The sequence below is a fragment of the Leucopleurus acutus genome, assembly GCF_964270905.1.
Source record: "Leucopleurus acutus genome assembly, chromosome: 8".
In the NCBI taxonomy this organism is placed as follows: Eukaryota; Metazoa; Chordata; class Mammalia; order Artiodactyla; family Delphinidae; genus Leucopleurus; species Leucopleurus acutus.
Genome location: NC_139151.1, coordinates 15,179,542 through 15,201,211, shown reverse-complemented (window position 1 = coordinate 15,201,211; position 21,670 = coordinate 15,179,542). Strand labels below are relative to the sequence as shown.

Sequence of the window (21,670 nt, the reverse complement as noted above, 5' to 3'; positions counted from 1 at the left end):
TTTGTGTACATCTCCAGTACCTGGCCCAGTGCCTGGCACATAGGAGATGCTCAATAAATGGATGTTGAATTGAAGTGAATTAAACTGAATCGCCCATATGCTATTACTCTCTCCCCAAAAAGGCCATCTGCTGGGCAGAGGCAGAGAGGGGTCCCAGAAGCTGTCAGAGTCCCATCTCTACCCCCTTTCCCCAGACTCCTGCCCTGGGCTCTGACCCCCTGAGCCCAGGCAGGGCCTGAGCTCTGAGAAAGGCTGGGAAGTGCTGCAGAGGGTCAGCCTGGGGTGGGCGTGGGGCATTCCAGCAGCTCTGCCCTCCCACTCCCATCACCCCATCCCTGCCTCAGTCACAGCCTGGAGGGGCTGGGCTCCAGGGAGGTGAGCAGGGCTGGAGGAGCTCACCTCCCTCCCCTCATCTGCTTCATCTCTCTGTCTGCAGAGGCCCCTCCCACTGGGCAAAGCGTGGCTCTATTCATCCAACCTGGAGACTGAGGAACCAGAGGAGAAGCAGGCCCCTCGGTTGTGAGTTTGAACCTCAGTCTCCCGGTCTGTAGTATGGGTGACTTGGCCAGCTGATCTCTGAGGATCTTCCAAGGCAGTTTCTCTCTGTCTCTCTCCCGCTCCTGAGGCCTGAGCAATTCCCTCTTCATGTGAGTAAAATGGCAGTGAAAGTTGGCTCCCCACAAATGCTACTTTCCGTCCCCCCAGAGAGAACTGTCGGGGCAGGGGAGGGTGTGGCATGGCTCCAGATGTGACATGGCCACAGGGTCTCAGAGGCTACAGGGCTCCCCTCAGGCTTCCCTCAGGGCCAAAAGCCAGATGAAACCCTGCTGAGGGTAACGGGGAAAGTCTGAACAGAAGCCCCAGCGAGGCCCCCGCTCTGCACACCTACTCCTCTGACGTGGCTCCCACCCCCTCTCTCCTTATCTCCGCACCTCAGCTGCTCCTGGCCCAGGTGATGGTGGCCACCCTGGGGGAGGAGGCAGTCAACCTTGAACTCCATTTTATAACGGAGCCCCCAGCCCCTCGTCCCTCAGCTAACTTTGCAGTTGCCTCCTGTGAGTGGGTAACTGCGGTGAAAAATGACCAGCACCTGGAGAAACACGACTCCCCGCCCCCCACGGCCTAGCTCAGCAGCCCTTTGGTACTTTTCCTGCCAAAAATCCCAAGGGCTTAAGCAAGCCCACAGAAACCCAGAGGCTTCTGTGGTAGCAGCTATCGAAGGAGAAAGGTGAGAGCAGAGCTCCCTGGGCCAAGGCTTGTCTCCAGCTGCCTCCAGCTTCCTTCCCTTCAAGGCCCAGGAAACGCACGGTCATCCCTTCAACACACCCCCAAGTTATAGGAACTCATCACCACCCCCGTGACAAGGCTGCCCAGGGCTAGGGGCAGCTCTGGGAGCAGAGGCATGCCACACCCCAGGCCTTCTAGAGGCAGCCAGCAGAGCCCCGTCCCACCTGCAGGTCCCCTCTGAAGCGGCCACCAGACCAGTCCACGCACTGGGCAGACTGGACAGCTGGCCTCCTCCTCCTCCACTGCCCACCCTCCCCCTTCTCTCTCTGCGCCCCTCCCACAGGCCTCCTGCCTCTTCTCAGAGGCTGGCAGTTTTGAGCCCGCTTCTCCCTCCCCCCAGGGCCCACACATCCCAGACGCCAGGACAGGTTTCTCGAATCAAAGAGAGGTGAGTCTCTCTTGGTGCAGGGTGGCGGATACGAAGGGAGGGGTTCAGGAGGCCCCAGGTCAGCCCTGGGATCCTGGTTCGAGAGAAGCACACCAAGAGAGGGCAGGCGGGGGCACACAGTGCGGGGCGGAGAGTGGGAGGGAGACAGGACGCAAGGGAGGGGCTGCAGGGCCAGCCGCCCGCCCGTTACTTGGTGCCATTGTCCGCGTTGCCCTCTCCATCCGTCTTGCCCTCCTCCTCCGTCTTCAGGTCATCCGTGCTCAGTTTCTGCTCTTTTTTCCTCCTCACACACTTTACTACCATCAGCACCAAGATGACCACAGCCAGAAATCCCCCGACGGAGGCGCCCACGATCACGGCCACAGTGGAATCCCGCTCAGGGGGCTCTGGAGAAGGAGAGGAAACAGACCCGCTGAGCCCTAGGGCTGGAAAAGGGAGCCTCGTCCACTGGCCCCTGCTCCCTGCAGTAGGTGTGGGGTGGTCCTGACTTTACTCTCCTCCGTGGAAAGCACTCTAGTCAAAGCAAAAATCAACCCAGGCCATGGACCTCTAAGCGCCCCATCCACCCCATAATCCCAGGACACCTAAAAGCCCCAGGGGAGGGCAAAATAATGCAGTATCCAAGAGGATGGACTTTGAGGTCAAATGGACCCAATTTGAGTCCTGATTGTACTATTTATTAATTGTGTGACCTTAGGTACCTTACATAGCCTCAGTTTCCTCATCTGTAAAATGGGAATAATCATAGTACCTCCCTCATAGGGTTGTATGAGGATGAAGTGAGATATTGCATCTAGAGAGTTTAGCCCTAGCTATAACTGAGACATAGCAAGTGTCCAATAAATGAAAGCTGCTCTTGGGATTCTTAAGATCGTGATCATGCTGGGCAGCATCATCAGGACTCCCTGAGACATAGTCCTCAAGGACGGGAAGGAGTAAAACAGACGCCTTCCACCCAGCACATGCTGTTGCTCCCGCCCCTCAGGAGGGCACAGCCTCTCCCAAGGAGCCCCAGCTAGTCCTGCTGGAGAGTAGCTGGGTGGGAATGGGCAGGGCCCCCCAGCAGCCCCTCACCTTCCATGAGGACTTGCAGATAGATCTTGCCATGGCCGCGGTGGCGGTCGGGTGGGTTCATGATGTAGCAGTTGTAGGTGCCCTCATCCTCCAGCTGCACATTTCTTAGCGTGACTGACACGTCATACTTGCTGGGGTTCCCTGAGAACTCCACGCGGTCTCGGAACCGCTCCAGCTTCAGGTTAATGATCTTCATGCGGAACTGGAGAAACTGGGGGGGCAGGAGGCGACAGGATAGGGGGCTGCATGAGCAAGGAGCTGCAAGGACAGTAGGATGCCCCTCCTCCCGTGCCCCCTTCTACCTGGAAGAGAGGCAGTCACCTCTAGATCTCTGCCACCCTCCCAGGGCCACCCAGGCACGACAGCACACCTCTGCCAATGCCCTCAGGAGCAGATAGCCCACCAGGGTATGCTAGGGTCCTGGTACAGTGCAGGGGCAGGTGGTGGGAAAGGGGAGCTTCACGCTGTGGGGCTCCTGCCTCCCCCACCCCTGCCTCCATCTGAGAACTCACCATCTCCTCGGAGCAGTTACTACACTCCTGGTAAGTCCAGTTCAGGGAGAACTGTTTGTGGTTCACGGTGTAGCAGGAGTTGAAGGTGCAGGACAGGCGGGCATCAGAGCCATTGAGGACGTTGAGGGTGGTAGGTACTGTGACTTCCATGCTCCTCCCTGGTGGCACTGTGGACAAAGCCACAAGCTGGTGAGGATTCTGGCAGACAAGGCCAGGGAGGGGCAAGCCTCTGCATCTGGTGGGGAGCGGAGCAGAGCTAGGACAGCTGGCGGGGTCCCTTATGGCTGGAATTAGGGGGTGGGATGGAGTGGGGTGGGCAAAGGTCCTAAGCGGTAACTGATGTGGCCCTTGGGGTGGAGAGAGAGCACATCATCTGTCAAGCCAGGGACAGACAGATGGCCTCAAGCCTGCCCTCCATCTGGCTGTCCTGCCACAGGCCTGTCATGGCCACCTGATGGCTTGGACAAGGGGCTGCACGGTGCTGGCCTCGGTTCCCCCTTCTTCCCACCACTTTCAACCATCTCGGCTGAGCCAAAGCCCTTCCAGCTGAAGCTGCAGTGTCCCCTGGGGGCAGGCAGCCTTGAGGACAGACGCAGATACAGAAGGCCTCGCTCTCTATACCGCAGGGAAGAGTCAAGCCATATGCCCAGCCCAGCCCAGCCCAGCCCCCTTCTCTTCCTCAGGCTCCTGGCAGGGACAGCAGATGGGCAACGGGAAGGAAGAGATGCCCCAGAAGAATAGGCACAATTCGAAGGGATCAACTGATGGGTCTACAAGGACAGGAGCCCCTTTTGGAGATGCCAGGCCTGGACACACCGCAGCAAGGAGCTGATACAGGCTGCAGGGACAGCAGGGTGCAGAATCCTCTGGGGAACGCTGGACCTGGTCCAGGAGCCCTGGGTGTGTGGCCTGAGAAGGCCCATCCCACTCTGACATTCCAAGCAGGGCAGAGTCTAGGGTGAGGGGAGTGAGCGGAAGCCCTCCCAGCTGAAGCTGCAGTGCCCATCCCACCCCCCGCCCACAGAGGGGCAGAAAGCCTTGGGCACGAGATTTAAGGGGGTGCCCACCCTCAGGGTCATGCAAACACCTCCTTAAATTTTGCACCCTAGGCACTGCGTTCACCTCACCCTAGCCCTGGGCTGAATTCCAAAATTCTCTGCCAGTATGGTCAAAACCTCATCCCAAAAGATGAATATTCTTTATAAAGGAGAAGCAGTAATGCTCAGTATCAATCATTCATTCACTCATTTACCAAATATTTATAAATCACCTCCGGTGCCCCAGGCACTCAGTCTAGGGCCCAGGGATTATTGCTATGATGGAGGCAGGCAGAGGTACTGTAACATGGAGCTTATATCCTAGGGAGGGGACAGACATTAACAGGGAAAAGAAATAATGTAACTTTAGCTATTGATTCACAGGCAAGGGCTGTAAAAAATAAAGCAAGGTGCAGGGTGTGTTTGACATCGGGTGGTCAGGGAGAGCTGCTCCGAGCGCCGCCCTGTAGGTGGCCCCCCACTAAAGTGAAGGAGTGAAGCCATTTGAAATTTTGAAGGAATGCAAGGCAGCTGAACATCAAGAGGAAAGTTCCAGCGGTTGGAATGAGCATCACGTATCTGAAGCACAACCAGCAGAGCGATCAAGGGGGCAACTGGAGAGAGCTGAGGTCCCAGAGTCAGGCCAGGACCAGGACACTATTCTTCTGAGTGAGAGAAGAAGCCGCTAGGGGACGGCAGGGGGGCAGCTAGGAGGCACGGAGACCCCATTAGATGTGGTTCAATCCCAGCTCTGCCTTCTGTCGGCTGGGAGAAGATGGGCAAGTTCCTCTATCTTCTGAGCCTCAGGCCCCTCCTCTGTAAAACGCAGCTGATGATACCTACCTCCTGGGGTTACGGTAATAATTAAATAAGATAAAATACGTAAAGCAAAGGGTAGGGGAATTCCCTGGCGGTCCAGTGGTTAGGACTCAGCACTTTCACTGCGGTGGCCCGGGGTTCAATCCCTGATGGGGGAACTAAGATCCCGCAAGCTTCAAGGCACAGCCAAAAAAAAAAAAATACAAAATAAAAATAAGGCAAAGGGTAGCCTAAATTCTCCTCAAGTTCTGCCCCCTAAGCAGGAAGGGCTTAGGCAGGGCCACGTTGGAGCCTGACCCCTCAGGGCAGACCCTTGGAATTCCCCCGGATTGCACAGGGCTCGCGTTTTGCAGAAGATTTTGCTGTGAAAAGCTGCCGGGCCCCACCCCAGGAACAGCAGCACTGCAGCCTGGAAGCAGGGATAGCGAAGCCCTTCCACTCGGCTCATCCCTTCGGATGAGTGGCCAGGGCCAGCAGGCAGGACTTAAGAACAGGAGATGCTCTGAACTGCTGGCCAGGGAGGTCAGGACCCAGCCCTAGATGGAGGGACAGGCACACGGCTCCACCTGCAAGGCCAGGTGTGCTGAAGTGCTCATCAGGGAAATATGAACTGGAGAGGCTGAGCGGCAGCCCCAGGAGAGCAAAGCCCAGTTCCCATCTCCTCGCTCTCACAGCGTTATGAAAGCGCTGAGCACAGCGCCAGGCGAGGAGGAGGTGTGCTGAAAACGCCATCTCCGCCCCCGCTCTGCAGAGGCGGAGGTATCTTCAGGGAAGCAGCCCGGCAGGGCCTTGTCCTGAGCTTACCTCACATCCCAGGAACACCTTGCTTCTCCAGCACCTTCCCTGGGAAGGTTCCGCGACCTTCCCAGGGCACCTGAGCAAAAGAAGCCTCCAAGTGGCATTAGGAAGTAGGTCCCACACATCTGGCTGACCCATCCCTGCCTCTGTCCCGCCCCAGGCCACAACATCACTCCAGAGACAGAACTTGAACCCTACCAGGAGCTGCCTCCAACTTGAAGGAGCTAGCACTCTGCTGTGCGGGAGGGCAGGGCCCTGGGGAGTGAGGGGCCTTTTCTGGCCAGCAGGAGGGGGGCAGACTGAGAGGTGCAATGCGGCTCCTTCCCCGCATCCCTATGTCACAGCCTGCAGGAGGCGCCAGGCGGACACGTGTGCCCTCTAGTGGTCAGAGAGGTCAACCGTCAAGTCCCAACTGCAGGGAGAGGAACAGGAGTCACCAAAGCAGGGAGAACCTCAGGAATTGTAGATCCAGCTCCATCATCTTACCAACGAGGAAAGTGAGGCCTGAGAGAGACACACAGCAGGTAGGGGACAAGCCGGGTCCCGAATCACGGTTCCTGACTCCCAGTACAGCGCCCACTTCCGCCTGAGGTCTCCCAGCATCCCAGCTCAGGGCAAGGGCCTTAGGCCTTTCACCAATCCAGGCCCTCATTAAAGATGAGGAAATCATCATGCAGCGAGGACAGAGCTGTGAGCAAAATCCTGGGCTCCTGGTGAGCTCTGCTGCTTCGGGAAATTAGCCGAATCCACGGCTAGGGCCACAAAGGGACTTCATAGTAACAACGAGGTGCTTACCGTGCGCCAGGCGCTGTTTACATACCCTACAGATATCACCTCATTTAATACAGCAACCCTATTATCACCCCACTTTCCAAGTGGGGAAATGGAGCACAAAAAAGTTAACTGAATAGCCCAAGTTCACAGCTGGTAAGTGACAGAGCTAGATTGGAACCCAGGCTGCCAGGCTGCCAGGCTCTAGACAGCAGGTTGAGGGGTGGAGGCTGGGTGAGGGGGTGATTTTTGTACCAAGGGGTCCCAGGGCTCAGTCCTCCTGCTGTCTACATGGCAGGTCCAGCCCCCATGTCAGCCCCCAGGCAGTCAGGCTGGCCAGAGGGGAATGGTCTTCTTTAAAGGAACCTCCATACAAGGGGGGCTCACAATCTTCCTGGTTTTCCCATTTGGGCCCATGTCTGGAGCCTGAGTCTCTGACCTCCAACTCACAGAAAGGAAATGATTCAACAAGGGTACCGTAAGGATGTGGCTTTTGAGCTCAGTTCCAAAACTTCACCAATGCCCAGGGCCCCTCACTCTCTCTAAGGTGTATCTGGGCACCTCAGGCCCCATGTCATATACTTTTCTAACTGGCCCATCTTGCAGAGATCACAAAAATTTGCTCATCTCCTGTCAAACACTATTTCCTACACAGACTAGAAGTTAATTCTCTTCATGCCTCTTTCCAACCCTGCAGCAACCTATGAGGTAGGTTAATTTTTTTCTTGGTTAAAAAAAAAAGAACAGAGTTTGTCTAAGCAGAGAAATTAGTCCCCACCCTTCTGGAGCACGCTGTGTCCCAGGGCAGCCCCTGCTACCCAGGTGACTGCGACACGCAGCCCAACTCCTGGGCTGCCTTACCATTCAGACCCACCACCTCAGGTCTCCCTCCCAGGCCAGGCCACCCCCATGCAGCCAGAAGAGCACCTGTCCTTGTCACCCCTCATCCCCAATTGCCATTGGCTCCCTGCTGCTTTCAGGATCTCGTCCAGGCTCCTGGGCTTCTGAGCCCTTTGCCATCTGGGACCATCCAGCATCCCAGCCTCATTTCCTGTCCTGCTCCCAACCCTTCACGCTTCCTCCACTCCAGTGACCCTGGAGTTCTTACTTTCTTGAAAACGCCACCTTCTTCCACTCCTCCATGCCTTTGCACGTGTTTTTGCTGCAGGTTGGAAAGCTCATTCACCCTGCTGCCCCTGAGCCCTCCTGCTTACCCCGCAGATCCCAGCTAACAAGGCATCGCCCCCGTGGCAGCTTCTCCAGTGCCCGTGACCTCTCCCCAGACCGGGAGGTTTCTGTCACTTCCAGACCGGGAAGCAGAATGGCATAGTGGCCAAGACGAGCGCTCTAGCACCGTGGTCTGATCTTAGGCAAGATGGTTCACCTCCCAGCACCTCAGTTTCCTCATCCATAAAATGGGAGACAACAATAGGCCCTACCTCCTGGGGCCGTTGTGAGGATTGAATACTAAAACATAAAGCTCACAGCAGTGCCTGGCTCGTGGTCAGCCCCCACCAAAGGTTAGCTGCTAACAGCACATGGGATGCTGCATTACTATTTTTTGTTTATGTTCCCTAGTCCCTCGGGAGGCTCTGGGGAGCTGATTCTTATTTATCTTGGCATCCCTGGACCCGGAACAGCATGTGACACACAGTGGGCACTCGATAAAAGTCTGGAGAGGGAAAGGAAGGTGTTTTCCCCTGTGTGTCCGTGTGCAGTGGGGTTGAGTGAGGACCAGACTCCACTTTCTAAGCCTCGCCTAACATAACCCAGACTTTGGTAACCAGGCCAGTGACCGTGGAGCCAAGAGTTTTGAGAAAAACTCTAAGGAAAACCAATCATTTGGATTGCTTCTAACTGAAAACTAGTCCCATGTGCTTCTAACTGAAAACTAGTCCCTGTGTGTACAGCAGGTTGACCAGCTGTCCCCTGTCCCTTTGTCAGCTCTGTAGTCATCCTCCAGGCCCTGTGTCAGTCCCCTCCCTTGTCACTTGGGACATCCCTCCATCTTGGGGACTGATGCTGCTACAACCACCAAGGTTCCATTGTCCACTTGAGCCCTCGGCCTCGGAGTACCAGGGCCTGTCTCATCACAGCACCAATCAAGTTCAAGTTCGAGGTCCTATTCCTGCACCCTCCCCCCATCCAGGTTTGCAGAGGCTTTAGCCTCCTCCCACCCCCGCCTCACAGCCCCCATGCCCTGAGCTCTTCACCCTAGATTCCATCTTCCTCTAAGCCACACCCTGGTCCTGGTCCCCGAGCCCCCTTGCTTTCTTCACTTAGATAAGGCTCTCCCTCCTGCAGGAAGCTCTCCCTAACTCCCCAAACAGGTTGCCTGTCCTCCATCCTCATTTCCTTGCACACTGGTCACTCACCCAACTCCCCTCTTTTGCCTGTACTTAAGATTCTTTGATCCAAATTATTGTTACTATAGCAGCATCATTTCTTAAATATCGGGGGCAGTAGAATTCAGTGGTTAAGAATGGGGTGAAGCAAAAATAAACTCAAAATGGATTAAAGACCTAAATGTAAAGCCAGACACTATAAAACTCTTAGAGGAAAACATAGGCAGGACACTCTATGACATAAATCACAGCAAGATCCTTTTTGACCCACCTCCTAGAGAAATAGAAATAAAAACAAAAATAAACAAATGGGCCTAATGAAACTTAAAGCTTTTGCACAGCAAAGGAAACCATAAACAAGACGAAAAGACAACCCTCAGAATGGGAGAAAATATTTGCAAATGAAGCAACTGATGAAGGATTAATCTCCAAAATATACAAGCAGCTCATGCAGCTCAGTAACAAAAAACAAACAACCCAATCCAAAAATGGGCAGAAGACCTAAATAGACATTTCTCCAAAGAAGATATACAGATGGCCAACAAACACATGAAAGGATGCTCAACATCACTAATCATTAGAGCAATGCAAATCAAAACTACAATGAGGTATCACCTCACACCAGTCAGAATGGCCATCATCAAAAAATCTACAAACAATAAATGCTGGAGAGGGTGTGGAGAAAAGGGGACACTCTTGCACTGCTGGTGGGAATGTGAATTGGTACAGCCACTATGGAGAACAGTATGGAGGTTCCTTAAAAAACTAAAAATAGACCTACCATATGGCCCAGCAATCCCAGTACTGGGCATATACCCTAAGAAAACCATAATTCAAAAAGAGTCATGTACCACAATGTTCATTGCAGCTCTATTCACAATAGCCAGGACATGGAAGCAACCTTAGTGTCCATCGACAGATGAATGGATAAAGAAGATGTGGCACATATATACAATGGAATATTACTCAGCCATAAAAAGAAACGAAATTGAGTTATTTATAGTGAGGTGGATGGACCTAGAGTCTGTCATACAGAGTGAAGTCAGTCAGAGAGAGAAAAACAAATACCGTATGCTAACACATATACATGGAATGTAAAAAAGAAAAAATGGTCATGAAGAACCTAGGGGCAGGATGGGAATAAAGACACAGACTTACTAGAGAATGGACTTGAGGATATGGGAAGGGGGAAGGGTAAGCTGGGACAAAGTGAGAGAGTGGCATGTACGTATATGCACTACCAAACCGAAAGCTAGTGGGAAGCAGTCGCATAGCACAGGGAGATCAGCTCGGTGCTTTGTGACCACCTAGAGGGGTGGGATAGGGAGGGTGGGAGGGAGACACAAGAGGGAGGGAATATGGGGATATATGTATATGTATAGCTGATTCACTTTGTTATACAGCAGAAACTAACACACCATTGTAAAGCAATTATACTCCAATAAAGATAAGAAAAAAGAAAAGGGTGAAGTCAGACAACAAGGGGTTCAAATCTCAGCTCCCCTTAAACTACTGTGACCTTATTGGGCAAGTTACTTAACCTCTCTGTGCCTGTTTCCTCATCTGTAACGTGAGGATCATAATGTATCTGCCCCATGCGGTTACCAGTTGCCGTGAGGACTAAACAAGATACACAGCGCGTGGGCACGTGAAAAGAGTTCATAAAGCGTAGCTATTATTAAGCACTTGCTATGTGCCAGACTCACAAAAAACCCAGGCAGTAGGTATTCTCCAGTTCACCCAGGAAAGAATTGAAGCTCAGAGGGGAGTAACTTGCTGATAGTATGAAGTAAATGACAAAGGTGGCTTTAAACCCAGATCGAGTCCAAGGCTCATGCTGTCTCTACTGCCTGAGCTTCCCTAACACTCCTGCTCTGTTGTTAATATGTTCAGTAACTCAGCAAAGCTCACAGGCCTTACCGTGCAGGCTGCCAGGGGCCCTGGGCTGTCTCTAGCACTCCAGCCCAATATCCAGCACAGCATGCCAGAGAAGGAGAGAAAAAGAGCGAGAGAAGGAGGGAGAGAGAAACTTTGTGATGGGGAATATTCCCACTGACAGCCGTTGGACTGGATCCTCAATTGCTATGCCAGCAATGAGTAAGTTTAAGAGCAAAAAGGAGACTACCTACAAAGCAGGCTTGCAAGTGACCCCCTAGCCCACGTACCCACCAGGAAGTCCCTAAGTGGCCATGTATGAAATTAGCATTTGGATCTCTTGACAGTTGGCAAGGTGGGGCTGGACAGTTCAGAGACGTGATCCAAAGGGCCACAACCACACTCATGTGTTCCCTTTTTTTCTTTTTTTTTTTTTTTCTGATCCCTTCACCTGACCCCTCCTCCACTCCATCTGGCCCAAGCCAGAGAGCTTCTCCATCAGTGCCTGCTTCAGCAGTTCTCTTCCCAATGCAGAGATCGCTCCTCAAGCCTGCTTCCCACCTACGCCTCCACACACTGCAACAAATCGGTGGTACAGATTTCCAGGAAGCCAGACCCAGACTCAACTTTCTGCCCCTCTACTCCCCCTGTACACTCTTTTCTGACATCCTAAATCCACCAGATTCCAAAGATCAAGGTTCACAGAAGAAGCCCCTTAAGGGAGCATTAAGTCCCAGGAGATTTGTAGCAGCTAAAAGAAAAAATCCATGAAGAGGCTCTGCACATCAGCCTACCCTCGGCCCCCAGCCCCACATACGTCCATTTCAGGGAAATCCAAAGAAAAATCACCTCCCTTGACAATTGACACCTCCGAGGAACCCTCAGATCCCCTGACCCAACGTTTCTGCAACCAAGTCGTCCCAGCGTTATGCAGTCCCCAGCCACATCTCCCCCCATCCCCGCGCCTCCCTTCCCAAGGACAACGCCGAAGGGAGGCTCAAGCGATGTCTTCTTTCCTGCCCCCGGCCCCCATCCTCCTCCTGCTGCGGCTGCACTTCTGTACCCTCAGAAGCATGCAGATGTGCAGTCTAACTTACCCAAAGAGAAAAAGAGACTGAGCCCCGTGAGACTGAAGGCAGGGCGAGGTAGCCAGGCATCTTTGTGCATTTTCAGAGACTGAGATGTTAGTCGGGTGGGATAGGGAGAGGGTGATTTGAGGGGCCGAGGGCTACAGGGGAGGAATGGTTAGATGCTAAAAGAAAAATGCACAGATGTACTTCAAAGACACATACAACATTAAGGAAGCTTTATTTCCATCTCTCTAATATGGCCGGCTTGTATGTTGCTGCTAAAAAGAGAGAGGGAGTGTGGAAGGGAGAGAGAAAAAAGTGGATGAAGTAAATTTTGTGGTTGGTGGATTTCGAAAAGCAGGTGGGAGGGCATAAAAAAATCTGTCTGCAAAGAGCAAAGTTCCTCGGAAATTTTTACCCTCCAAAACCAGAACTAAAGCATGGCCTGCCTTTCTTCTCCACTTGGGTGATTGTTGGAGTTGGAAAGTTGTTTGAGGAACCCATTTATTTCAAAGCTGCTATGAGGGGTGAATTCTTTTTGTCATTTAAAAACACCCAAAAAAGGAGATGCTAGTTTTTGTTTTGTTTGAAAAGGGTTCAGGGAAATGAGGTGGGAGACTTTCAGGAAGTAAGAACTTCCTCATTTTTCTAGCATTTCCACTGAAAACAGAACAGCAGGTTGGTGTAAAAATACCTGAGAGCTCTTACAGTCATTTGTAGCATGAACTTTTGGGGAATCCTGATTCAATCAAATCAACAGTAAAAAGATATTGTTGAGATCATTGGGAAGAAAATAAATATGGACTGGGTGTTAGATTATATTAATGAATAATTCTTGATTTGGTGGGGGGGGGGGCGTTAAAAATTTTTCGTGGTTGGGACTTCCCTGGCCATCCAGTGGTTAAGACTCCGTGCTTCCACTGCAGGGGGCGCGAGTTCGATCCCTGGTCGGGGAACTATTATCCCACATGCCCCATGGTATGGCCAAAAAAAAATATTTGTGGTTATGTTCTTGGAGTGCTTATAGGTGAAATGATACGATGGTTGAAACTTGCTTTAAAATATTCCAAGAAAAAAAGTGGGGGGGAGGTAGGTGACACAAGACCAGATGTTGAAACTGGTTGTTTCAACAGATGTTGAAAAAGGGAGAAAACAATAGGCTAGTGTCACAAGTAGGAGAACTTGGGGTGGAGTACCCACGTGGCCCTAAGCAGATAAGGTGACCCCCACTCCTCTAGGGAGACATTTGAGGAGAACACAGGTTCTCCTGTAGCCACTACAGGCACTTGCGATGGGCCACTGGTGCAGCAAGGAGGGAGCCATCCACATCTTAGAGCATCAACTCTGTGCCAAGTCTTTAAAAGTTTGTACTTAATTGTAAGCCTGGAAGAGGTGATTTCTTCTCTTTTCTTTTTAAATTGCAATGAGGAAACAGAGGCCGACAGGGCCTAACCCACTCAAGTTACCTAGGATAGTTAAGGGCAGAGTCAGAGCCAGGACTCAAACTGAGGTCTGTGTGAAACACTGGGTATGTCCAGTATTCCACATCGCCTGTTGCCAAGGGGAGGAGACACGACACCTTCCCTTGGGGTGTTTAGAGACACAGAGAAGAGCAGACTGGACTAGATGAAGCAAGGGGCCTCTGCGAGTGTGTGTGTGTGTGTGTGTGTGTGTGTGTGTGTGTGTAAAAGAAGGTGCTAAGAGGCAGGGCATGGAGGAACCAAATGAGAGGCCAGCACAGTGCTTGGTTCAAAGCAGACACTCAATAAACAGGTGCTGCATAGCTGCACGGGGGCACCGTGAATGAATGAATGAGTGAATGAATGAATTTGGAGAGGAGTGAGACATCGTCCACATCATCGTGAAGGCAGTAAAATCTAGCTGAGGCCGCTGAGGCTATCCTAGGCTGGGGAGGAGTGAAGTGGGCCAAATTTGGGTGGCAGTTGCTAGAGGCAGAAAGGCGGAGAGGAGGCCTCTGTGCTTCTCCACACCAGAGGTGGTTCTCCATGCCTGCATCTTGCACAGACTCTGTCGCCAAAGTTCCTCTGTCACTTCCCCAGAGTCTGCCTGCAGCTGGCTCATGCATTCACAGAGCTCACAGCCCAAGGGAAGGAAAATCAGAGAAGAAGAGATGGGGCAGCCTAGGGAGAAAAGTGTCTTCCGGTGGCCACAACCCTCAGGCCCCAGGCCTCCTCCGCTGTCAGCAGTGGCCTGGCTCACAGATGTGCCTGGAGAGATAGATTGGCACCAGCCCGTGCCCTGGCTCCCGCACAGCCCCTCGGCCAGGTCTGCAGCACCATGTCAGCCTGAGAGTTTTCGTTTGACATAGCCGGCCTCCTCCTTTTTCTTAATGCAGCTGAGCGTGCCTGTGAGGCCCAGGGAAGCTGATTACTGGGCTCACTTGGTCTCACACTGGGTCCAGACGCTTCTGTTTTGGGGACATCTGAGACAAGAAGGGGATCCAGAAGTTCCTTTGCCTCAATCCAGAATTTGGCTAAGAGAAACCACGCATATGACTTTATAGACTTTGTCCAACTCAGCCCTCCAGGACCAAGGGTCAGAAGGCTCCAGTTCAGGGGAGAGACACCCTGGCAGGGTGAGTCGGGAGGAGAGCTACCCCAGAACCTCCCCTCAACTCACGTGGGCCTCCAGATGCCCATTTGCTCCAAAAGAATACGCTTTCCCCAGGAGCCAATACAGGCCTGGGAAGCAGAAACTTGAAGAGGTATTTTGCAGAATGAAGACACCACTGGTGAAGACTGGCCATTTGGGAAATGAAGCCCTATTTTCGGCATTTCTACCCAGTGCCATTCATCCGTGAAGATTTTATTAGACAACACTCAATTACCTACCCTGCTGGGGAAGACTGTTACAAATAATCTAAAGGAAGGTAGCTTCCTTTTGCCTTTGGAATTCGTGGTTGAAGCTACAAAGAGGCTCCCTAGGTACCACTGCCTTACTGGACCAGCATCCTCAGCATCACCTGTGTTCTCCTTCGAAATGTACAGTCACAGGCCCCACCTCAGACCCAAAGAATCAGGATCTGCATTTTTAACAAGATCTTTAGGTGTTTCTTGAGCACAGTAAAGTTTGAGAAGTAACACCTTCAGCTAATACTAAAAGGTTCGCATCCCAGGAGCAAGGGGCAATGCAGAGGCCAGGTTTGCGGGGTTGGGGAGAAGGCACCGGCAAGCAGAAACAAACTTAGGGGTAAATGGGCAGAGCAACCGGCGGCCTGTTCAGGGCTAACAATCTCACTCACCTCTCTCCTCCGCCCGGGCCCTTCCCAAGCCATTCCACACCAGGCGAGGTTTCTCTTACCCCGCATAGGGCTTTACATCATGGTGTCTCTGCCTCTGCAGTTTCCTCTTCTAGGAATGCCCTTCCTCCCTTGTCTACTCAGCCAGCTCCTAGCCCTTCTTCAAAAATCTGCTAAAAAGTAACCCCTTCTTTGTCGTACCTACATACCTCTCCTCTCTCTGCTGCTGTGACCCTGGGTCCATTCACTCATTTATCAATTCCCTCAGTCAACAAACTCAAATATCTATTTAATGTCCCCTATGTGCCAGACACTAGGCTAGAAACCAGAGACCCAGAAACGAGTGATATACAGCTCATCCTTTGAGAGCTTACCTTCTAAATAAAGAGACAAATGTATCAATTCCCATCTACAGTACACCTGGGTTGCCCGAGTCAGGGAGTATTGTCATTTTTTGTTTATACATCTTATCTCCCCAACTAGACTGTAGCTTCTTAAAGACAGGGGTTGTGTCTTATTCTTTTTAGTTTGTGCTGGGCCACTACTGGTCCCTGAGCAGATGAAAATGAATGAATGAATGTCTATTTTACATCTGGGGAAACAGCAGAAACTCCACCAGCCTGACCTTTCACAGCCAAAGTGTGGTAGAACCAGGACTGGGAGCCAGGTCCATCCACTCCACACCCTAGGAGTTCCATTCAACAAGGGACTGTCCCACATGGGGTCAGGTGCTGCAAAGCTCACAGAAAAGACCTAAACAGGATCTCTAAGAGTTTAAGATCTCTCGCAGAAAAGAAAGCCTCACACCCATGAAACAATTAGAGAACATCAGAAGATAAAATCTGGTAAGTGTAGAGACATCTAGGAAGATGTGAGAAATAGGAGATCACCCAGGCGAGACTCAAGCAGGGCCTTGAAGGAATGTTGACTTGGGCAGGCAAGAAGGAAAAGGGAATTCCAGGCAGGGGAACACCAAGAGCAAAGGCTCAGAAGCACAAAAGACCAAGGTATATGGAGCAGAGGGTTCCTGTCACGGAAAAAAAAAAAAAAAAAATGAGAGACGTGGATGGGTAGACAAGATGGTACCCAACCTCAGAAGGCCATGAACATATGATGTGGAGTTCAGACAAGGGCTTTGAAAGTTCTGGGACAAGTAAATCACGATTGCTCTCACCACCTATGCAATAAGAAAGGGTTTAGCTTTCTGTGAAAACTCCAAGTTCCCTTATTTTTTGATAAAGAAGGGGTGTTTCGAAAGTTGGGCTTTATAGAAGTGGTAATGGATCGCCTGATCTCCCTTGAGGAAGACCAAACCACATTTGCAAACCAGCTGGCCAGGACAGAAGGTCAGGAGTCTTGAGAAACTTTGTTTATTCTTAGTAAGAAGATAACTGGTCTGTGTTGGGATAAAACTTGCAACCTACGGTTCTTTGGGTCTAAGCAACTGAGCCAAATCAGTGGCAGTGTGACCCCTTCCACACACACACACACACACACACACACACACACACACACACACACACACACACAGAGCTAGCGTTTTAGAAAAGAAAATTGCCAGTATAGACATGCAAGCATATGGGCTAGCCAGAAGGAGAAAGAGCGGGGTGGCAAAGAGAAACAAAAGACCAAAGGGCTGGCGGAAGGCTGCAGCCTTTAATAGGAGGCACATCTTCTGCAGGTCCGCAGTGGACAGACAGGCTGAACTGTTTTCAATTCCAATAGCCAAACTCTGACGGTGCCAGATTATCCATTATTCTTGGGTGGCCCCACCCCCTCTACCCTTATGCTGTTTTCTGTTGGCAAAAGCCTGCTTGCTTCTGGAAGCCTTTGAATATGGGAGCATCTGGTGTCCTAGAGACTTAAAATACTACAAATTTGAGTAACAAAACTGCTTGGATCTACCAGGAGATCCAGCTTTCTCCATCTCCAGCAGGTTTCATACCCTTCAGAATGTCACCCCTTGGAGCTATGCAAAGCCCTTCCCTGAGCTCAGGTTCCTAACTCTTTCTTTGAATGGGAAGAGGGACTTAGGTATTTAGGGTTGCAAGGGCTTCCTGCCCATAGAAATAAAAATTAATGGGAGATGGGGACTGAATCATCAGAAGACAAATCCACTGGGGGAAACACACTGGAAGAGGATGGAGGGCCCAGGCCAGGCTCTAGCCCCTAACTGACCTCATTTAGTCCCCATAATGTATTTTATATCTGGGAAATAGCCTCAAAGAATTGACATAAACTTTGCAATACTGAAGAGAGAGTAAGAGGCAGAGGCAAGATATAAACCAGGCCTATTTGACCTTGAAGCCATTCCCTATGCCATATGCCTTCATGGCCCTGGATTTAGTAGACAACCACCCCTAGGCGAAGGGCATGAGGGAGCAAGCAGGTCTTTTCCATGGTCCCTTGCAGGGCTATTTGGTTTGGGGCAAAATTATATTTGACAGCTATGGACTTGCACTCTCAACTTTGACTCCATGCCTGTGTATAAGAGGAAAATTTGTGGAGAGGTAGGCTTGTGGGAGAGAGGTGGGCTTCCTCTTCCTCCTCCTTAGAATGGAAGCCAAACCTTGGATGAATCAAATTCAGATTTTATGTGGGCAAGTCAAACTCTGGAGGGGCATGCCCACACTTCCCGGGGGAAAGCACCCTCTGCAGGAAGGAACATAAGCAGAAGCTACCCAGCCCACCCTCCAGCTCTTATCCCAAGTATCCCCTTCCACCCAGAGCAACAGATGTACAGTCACCAGCCATCCATCTCACTCGGTATCCTGAAGGTAATCATCCTATGAAAACAATAATTGAGGAAATGGAAAAGGGCCCCTTAGCCCAGGAGAGCATGTTACCTTATAGCCCAGAAATGAGACCACTTCCTTCCCATGAACTCTTAGTATATGAAAGACTCCTCCTCCCCACTCTCCTTATCATGTCAACACGTGTCCCCTCTCTGGTATGTCTTGAACAGGCTATTGCCTTCAATTCACATACTGTAAATTATTGACATACTCCTTATTGAGAGCTGACAGGTGAGAAGGAGACATTTAATGACTCTTAGCCATGGCTGAACAAAAAGAGGCTTCAGGCCTCCAAGTGGAGACCTGAGAGCCTTTGGTAAAAGAGAAAGATAATGATGAGTGTGTTATAGAGGGTTCTTGATATTTGCAGAATTAAGGAAACCCTTCAAAAATGTAGCTCCACTTACAGCTACGTGTAAAAGAATGAAATTAGAACACTCTCTAACACTATACACAAAAATAAACTCAAAATGGATTAGAGACCTAAATGTAAGACTGGACACTATAAAACTCTTAGAGGAAAACATAGGCAGAACACTCTATGACATAAATCACAGCAAGATCCTTTTTGACCCACCTCCTAGAGAAATGGAAATAAAAACAAACATCAACAAATGGGACCTAATGAAACTTAAAAGCTTTTGCACAGCAAAGGAAACCATAAACAAGACGAAAAGACAACCCTCAGAATGGGAGAAAATATTTGCAAATGAAGCAACTGACAAAAGATTAATCTCCAAAATTTACAAGCAGCTCATGCAGCTCAATATCAAAAAAACAAACAAACCAATCCAAAAATGGGCAGAAGACCTAAATAGACATTTCTCCAAAGAAGATATACAGATGGCCAACAAACATGTGAAAGGATGCTGAACATCACTAATCATTAGAGAAATGCAAATCAAAACTACAATGAGATATCATCTCACACCAGTCAGAATGGCCATCATCAAAAAATCTGCAAACAGTAAATGCTGGAGAGAGTGTGAGAAAAGGGAACTCTCTTGCACTGTCGGTGGGAATGTAAGTTGACACAGCCGCTATGGAGAACAGTATGGAGGTTCCTTAAAAAACTAAAAATAGAACTACCATATGACCCAGCAATACCATTACTGGGCATATACCCTGAGAAAACCATAATTCAAAAAGAGTCATGTACCACAATGTTCATTGCAGCTCTATTCATAATAGCCAGGACATGGAAGCAACCTAAGTGTCCATCGACAGATGAATGGATAAAGAAGATGTGGCACATATATACAATGGAATATTACTCAGCCATAACAAGAAACGAAATTGAGTTATTTGTAGGGAGGTGGATGGACCTAGAGTCTGTCATACAGAGTGAAGTAAGTCAGAAAGAGAAAATCAAATACTGTATGCTAACACATATATATGGAATCTAAAAAAAAAAAAAAAATTGTCATGAAGAACCTAGGGGCAGGACAGGAATAAAGACACAGACCTACTAGAGAATGGACTTGAGGATACAGGAAGGGAGAAGGGTAAGCTGGGACAAAGTGAGAGAGTGGCATGTACGTATATACACTACCAAATGTAAAACCAATAGCTAGTGGGAAGCAGCCGCATAGCACAGGGAGATCAGCTCGGTGCTTTGTGACCACCTAGAGTGGTGGGATAGGGAGGGGGGGAGGGAGGGAGACGCAAGAGGGAAGAGATATGGGGATATATGTATATGTATAACTGATTCACTTCGTTATAAAGCAGAAACTAACACACCACTGTAAAGCAATTATACTCCAATAAAGATGTTTAAAAAAATCTAAATTTAGAAAACACATTATAAAAAATAAATAAATAAACAAACTCAAAATGGATTTGAGACCTAAAGCTAAGGCCTGACACTATAAATCCCTTAGAGGAAAACACAGGCAGAACACCCTTTGACATAAATCGCAGCAAGGTCTTTTTTGACCCACCTCCTAGGGTAATGAAAATAACAAGAAAAATAAACAAATGGGACCTAATGAAACTTCAAAGCTTTTGCACAACAAAGGCAACTATAAACAAGACAAAAAGACAACCCTCAGAAAGGGAGAAAATATTTTCAAATGAATCAACGGACAAGGGATTAATCTCCAAAATATAACAGTTCATGCAGCTCAATATCAAAAAAACAAACAACCCAATCAAAAACTGGGCAGAAGACCTAAATAGACATTTCTCCAAAGAAGACATACAGATGGGCAACAAACACGTGAAAAGATGCTCAACATCACTAATTATTAGAGAAATACAAATCAAAACTACAATGAGGTATCACCTCACACCAGTCAGAATGGCCACCATCAAAAAATCTGCAAACAATAAATGCTGGAGAGGGTGTGGAGAAAAGGGAACCCTCTTGCACTGTTGATGGGAATGTAAATTGATACAGCTACTATGGAGAACAGTATGGAGGTTCCTTAAAACACTAAAAATAGAACTACCATATGACCCAGCAATCCCACTCCTGGGTATATATCCGGAGAAAACCATAATTCAAAAAGATACGTGCACCCCAATATTCATTGCAGCACTATTTACCATAGCCAGGACATGGAAACAACCTAAATGTCCATCAACAGAGGAATGGATAAAGAAGATGTGGCACATATATACAATGGAATACTACTCAGCCATAAAATGGAACGAAACTGGGTCACTTGTAGAGAAGTGTATGGACCTAGAGACTGTCATACAGGGTGAAGTAAGTCAGAAAGAGAAAAACAAATATTGTGTGTTAATGCATATATGTGGAGTCTAGAAAAATGGTAGAGATGAACTTATTTCCAAGCAGAAATAGAGATGTAGATGTAGAGAATAAACGTATGGATACCAAGGCGGGAAACGAGGGTGGGATGGATTGGGAGAGTGGGACTGACATATATACACTACCATGTGTAAAATAGACAACTAATGAGAACAGGATGTACAGCACAGGGAGCTCTACTCGATGCTCTGTGGTGACCTAAATGAGAAGGAAATCCAAGAGGGGATATAGGTATACATGTGGCTTATTCACTTTGCTGTACAGCAGAAACTAACACAACATTGTAAAGCAACTATACTCCAATTTTAAAAAATGCAGCTCACTTAAGATTGGATCAGAAATCAGAGACCCACAAAAGACCTGCTCTTTATCCAGGCCCTGAATGGCTAAGAGGGAAAAGTGGGATGCAGAGAATGAGGAAGGCCCTGTGGGAATAAAGACGAGGAGATCTGAGCTGGGCCCAGACTAGAAATAGGAGTTCAGAACCAAATGATTTTAAAAACTAACCTCATTAAATCTTACAATAGTAACCCAAAGGTAAGGGAGCCTCACATTTCAGACCAAGAGTTAAATCACTGGCTGTCCACTTTGGCGACGCATGAGTGTCACTTTTGTAAAAGGCAAGCGCCCCAGCTCCACACAAGAATTCCAAACCAGAGCACCTCTGGTGGAGCCCAGCAGAGAGCCACCAGCCACTCTGAAACCCAGCCAGGATCAAGAAGCACTGTGTTAAGTCAAAGAGCCGTATTCATACCCCACTTCCAACCCCATTCACCCCCTCAAAACCCCAGTGTGTAAGTCACAGCAGGGCTTTCCTCCAGTCACTTCAATTGTTCCAGACCATAGATTCCTCACCAAGACTCCACT

At 49.6% G+C, this 21,670-nt stretch overlaps 1 protein-coding gene and 1 pseudogene across 2 annotated transcripts in view; one reads left to right on the top strand and one right to left on the bottom strand.

Moving 5' to 3' along the window:
- Window positions 1–21,670, top strand: part of LOC309964907 (trehalase-like) — a 419,483-nt pseudogene that overhangs the window by 940 nt on the left and 396,873 nt on the right. The window lies entirely within an intron of this gene.
- On the bottom strand, window positions 1,862–12,203 carry SCN2B (sodium voltage-gated channel beta subunit 2; the record flags this gene model as incomplete). The annotated part of the gene is made up of 4 exons (XM_082845723.1): window positions 12,004–12,203; window positions 3,262–3,428; window positions 2,750–2,960; window positions 1,862–2,061 (listed from the first exon to the last, which is right to left on the bottom strand). The coding sequence occupies exons 1-4, from the start codon at window positions 12,071–12,073 to the stop codon at window positions 1,862–1,864; spliced, it is 648 nt and encodes a 215-aa protein (XP_082701849.1). The 5' UTR covers window positions 12,074–12,203.